This window comes from Cupressus sempervirens, chromosome 10 (genome assembly GCF_028749045.1).
Source record: "Cupressus sempervirens isolate cs-2001-9-10 chromosome 10, ASM2874904v1, whole genome shotgun sequence".
In the NCBI taxonomy this organism is placed as follows: Eukaryota; Viridiplantae; Streptophyta; class Pinopsida; order Cupressales; family Cupressaceae; genus Cupressus; species Cupressus sempervirens.
The window spans coordinates 172,264,320-172,268,051 of NC_143127.1; the positions used below are offsets into that span (position 1 = coordinate 172,264,320).

At 35.2% G+C, this 3,732-nt stretch overlaps 1 protein-coding gene across 1 annotated transcript; it reads left to right on the forward strand.

The window, feature by feature from the left end:
- Positions 1–555: 555 nt before the first annotated feature.
- LOC149533177 (gibberellic acid methyltransferase 2-like) lies at positions 556–3,464 on the forward strand. Its single transcript, XM_089803872.1, has 3 exons — positions 556–1,322; positions 2,429–2,722; positions 2,952–3,464. Exons 1-3 carry the CDS (start codon positions 561–563, stop codon positions 3,315–3,317), a joined length of 1,422 nt encoding a protein of 473 aa, XP_089659998.1. The 5' UTR covers positions 556–560; the 3' UTR covers positions 3,318–3,464.
- The last annotated feature ends 268 nt before the right edge of the window (positions 3,465–3,732 follow it).

A 3,732-nucleotide genomic window follows, 5' to 3' on the forward strand; every position in this document is an offset into this window, starting at 1 on the left:
TCAAGCATTCTTATTGATTTTCAATATACCACCTAGAAGATCAGATTTAGGTTTGGAGATTCTCTTTATCTTTATATGCAAACTTATTATTGGAGTAAGTTGTGTTCCATACGTTTGACCATCTGAATTTCTAGATAAAAGCCCACCTCTAATGGAGGCAAGCCACAAACGTATACATCATGGCAAAAGCACTATGGAGAATTATTTCTGAATCCCTTTGAACTCTGTTTGTGATCAGACTGGTCATAGACTCTACAGCATTGAAAAGAGAGACTCCCCTCAATGGACCATTTTTTCACATTTCTCTATCGTCTTTTTTACGCCTCATTTATTGCACTTCACCCACTGTTTCTCCCCCACGCACTTGAATAAACCCAAACAAAAACTTGTACTTTGTGGTTGCAAACAAATAGAGTGATTTGTGATTGTGGAAATCTTTATGGCCGCAGATATTACCTGTAAATTCTAGTAATGGAATCTTGAAAAACTGCTTGGCTAAAAAGAAGCGGTCGTGCATAGAAAGGTGATGATTGGAGGAGAGAAGAAAGAGGATCTCACTTATGGAGATGTCAGATGTGGACAGCCCACACCACTTCGCATATATTTGGGGCGAGCCCTTACAAATGGGTATACTGGAATTGAGGAAACTTTCCCTTTTCTTGGCTAAAGTTGTGAATTTTGCCTTGGATGCTTGTATTTTTCTTCAATATTGCAAGATGGTGTACACAGATACTTCTTCTGATTGCAGGCCTAGGGATGTTTCACATCCAATTCCTTGTGAAAATGAGGAATACCAGTACCAATACCAATGGTTGACAGCTGATGTGGAGAGGGTGTTTTGTATGGAAGGAGGAGAAGGAGAGGAGAGTTATGCAAGGAATTCTGAAGCCCCTGCTTCCGCCATATCTCTCTCTCTGCCATTCCTCAAGCGGGCTATTCGCACCATGCCCTTCCCCCTTCTCCCCCCTCCTTCTCCCTTCTCCATTGCTGACCTCGGCTGTGCCACTGGCCCCAACACTACGTCTACTGTCGATTTTGTGGTCGACAAACTGAAGAGAGAATATCACGTTAATACTCTTCCATGTCCCGAATTTGAAGCTTTTTTCTGTGATCTTCCTTTGAATGATTTCAACACTTTGTTCCGCTCGTTGCCACCTCTTGAAGATAGCGTGAGGAGAAAGAGCAGGGGGATTGTCAATGGTAATGGAAAGGGCCGTTGTTACTATGCGGCTGGTGTTCCGGGCTCCTTCTATGATCGTCTCTTTCCCACAGGAAAACTCCACATAGCCATTAGCTTGAGTGCTTTGCATTGGATGTCAAGGGTACTTATGACTTCTCTCTTTTCATCTCTTTCTTTACTAATCCTGCCCTTGTTTATTGTGTTCATTAGGTGTTGTCACTAATAATATACTTTCTATTTTAAGTTGGATTTCAATTGGAGACATAAGAACAACCGTAATTTGTGAGTCTCTCATCAAAAAGGTCTTGGGTTTCAATCTATTTAATTCAATTTAATCTTAACAAATAATAATAAAAATATTTAATCTAGATTTCGATCCATTATCTATTTAAAAATAAATAAATGAACCATCTTTTGACTTTAATCAGAATTGTACAATTCACTTTTATTCTTATAATATATGTTTTGAAGAAAAGCATTGCTACTTTTTATAACTGGCTTTTTCTTTTTCTGTTTGGATTCTTATAATTAGATTTCAATTAGAAATTGTGTAAGTTATCTTTTGATTTTAATTATAATTTACTTTTGTTCTTATAATTAGACTTGAATTAGAAGTAACATAAGATTAAGCTATCTTTTGATTTTCTTAGAATTGTACAACTTTAATTAAAAGTCACTTAAAAATAACTTATATTTTGATTTTAATAAAAAACTTGTATAGAGACAAAGATATTGGATGGCTTAAATATCAAATGGTAAGGCTTGATTCCTAGGCTGAATGTGTTAGATAGTCAAAGTTGACTTATTTTTTCAAACTTTATTTTTCCATAAAGATACCTCTAAACATATTGTATACAATTTGTTTATAGCATTCTTTTCACAACAGGCTTTTTTTTCTTCTTAAACTTTTATGCAAATTCCAATTAAAATTATATAAGAATATATATTGCTTTTTAAGACAAATTCTACCATTTCTGCTTTCTCCATTCCACTTATCTTCTTACGAGAAGATTTCAATCAGAAGTCGCATAAGAATGAGTTCTCCCTCAATTTTAATAAGAAAAATCTCTTTTGAAGCATTTTATATTATTTTATGATATCATAATATATCAACTTCCAACCTATGAGTCCCACTTCATAATTTTCAATGGTCTTTGTTATTCGCATTGACTCCTTTTCTTTATGATAATGTCTTCTTGGTTTTGTGTGGCTTTGAATCCATGTTCTTTATGTTTTTATAATGGACAGATTCCTGAGTGTGTGATTGATAAGAATAGTTTGGCTTATAATCGAGGTAGAGCATGGATTGACGGTGCACCAAAAGAGGTGGTCAAAGCTTATGCAAAGCAGTCAGAAGAAGAATTGAAGTCATTCCTTCATTGTAGAGCAGAGGAGATGGCATCCGGAGCTTTGCTCTTTCTTCTCATGGCAGGCAGACCAGACAATAAGAAGCCACAACACCAACTAGGTGACCCAATTACAAAAGCAAAGCATCCTTTCACACGGTGCATGGACAATGCCTGGAATGACCTTCTAAATGAGGCTAGTATTCCCTTATAAATAATTCATTTCTAACTCAACTCCTCTCTTTTTTTTCAATAGATGTGAAGTTTATAGGTCATGTGACCAATTTTTTCCTTTGTCTCTTTGTAATTGAAAAATTAAAGACTTAGAATGGAATGGTGTCTATAGATTATATATTATATGGTAACAATAAGCAATATTGGTATAAAATGACATAATTCATTGCATTATGTGCATCTTTTTGCAGGGTTTGATTGATGAGGAAACAAGGGACACATTCAACATCCCTGCTTACATGCGAAGTAGAGAGGAGATTCGACAAGCTTTTGATGAATGCAATGCATTTGATGTGAAGTGTATTGAGTTTAGAAGAGTTATGGAGCACTCAGAGATAAAACAAGAGCAATATATGAGAGACCCACTTTCATATGCCAAGACCAAAGCCAATCTAGTGAGGGCTACAATGAGACCCATCATACACGCTCACCTTCGCTCTTCTTCTCTCACTGATACCTTTTTCAATATGTTTGAGAAAAGAGCAACTCATGATGAAACTTTGCTCAACAAAATCTGCTATTACGGCATCATTATTGTATTTGCTATTAGGAAATAGTAATTGTTAATAGCATGTATTATTATTGTTAACTATCTCCTGAACTTGCAGCTTTAATCAATAGACACCCATCTTCTTAATATCAAGAAAATTTCATGTATAAACAGCTCCACATTAAAGAGTTTGGACTACTAAGTCCATCTGTGTGTTAATTTTTGACGTTAAGTCTTGATGTGATACAATGTTCATGTCATAAAAAGGAACTGATAAGATTTTAAACCTGGGAAATTTGTGTCTTACAATTTTGATGTATGAACGCAAAAACTCTCACTTGCTAAGGTCAAATAAAAGAAGCAATAAGCATTGAATCCTCAAAGAATTAGTCTTTTAATTTATATATCCACGTGTAAAAGTAAAAATCTCGATTGTAAATATTCTACGCGTGTCGTGTGGTGAACACTCATCTTTTATTAAG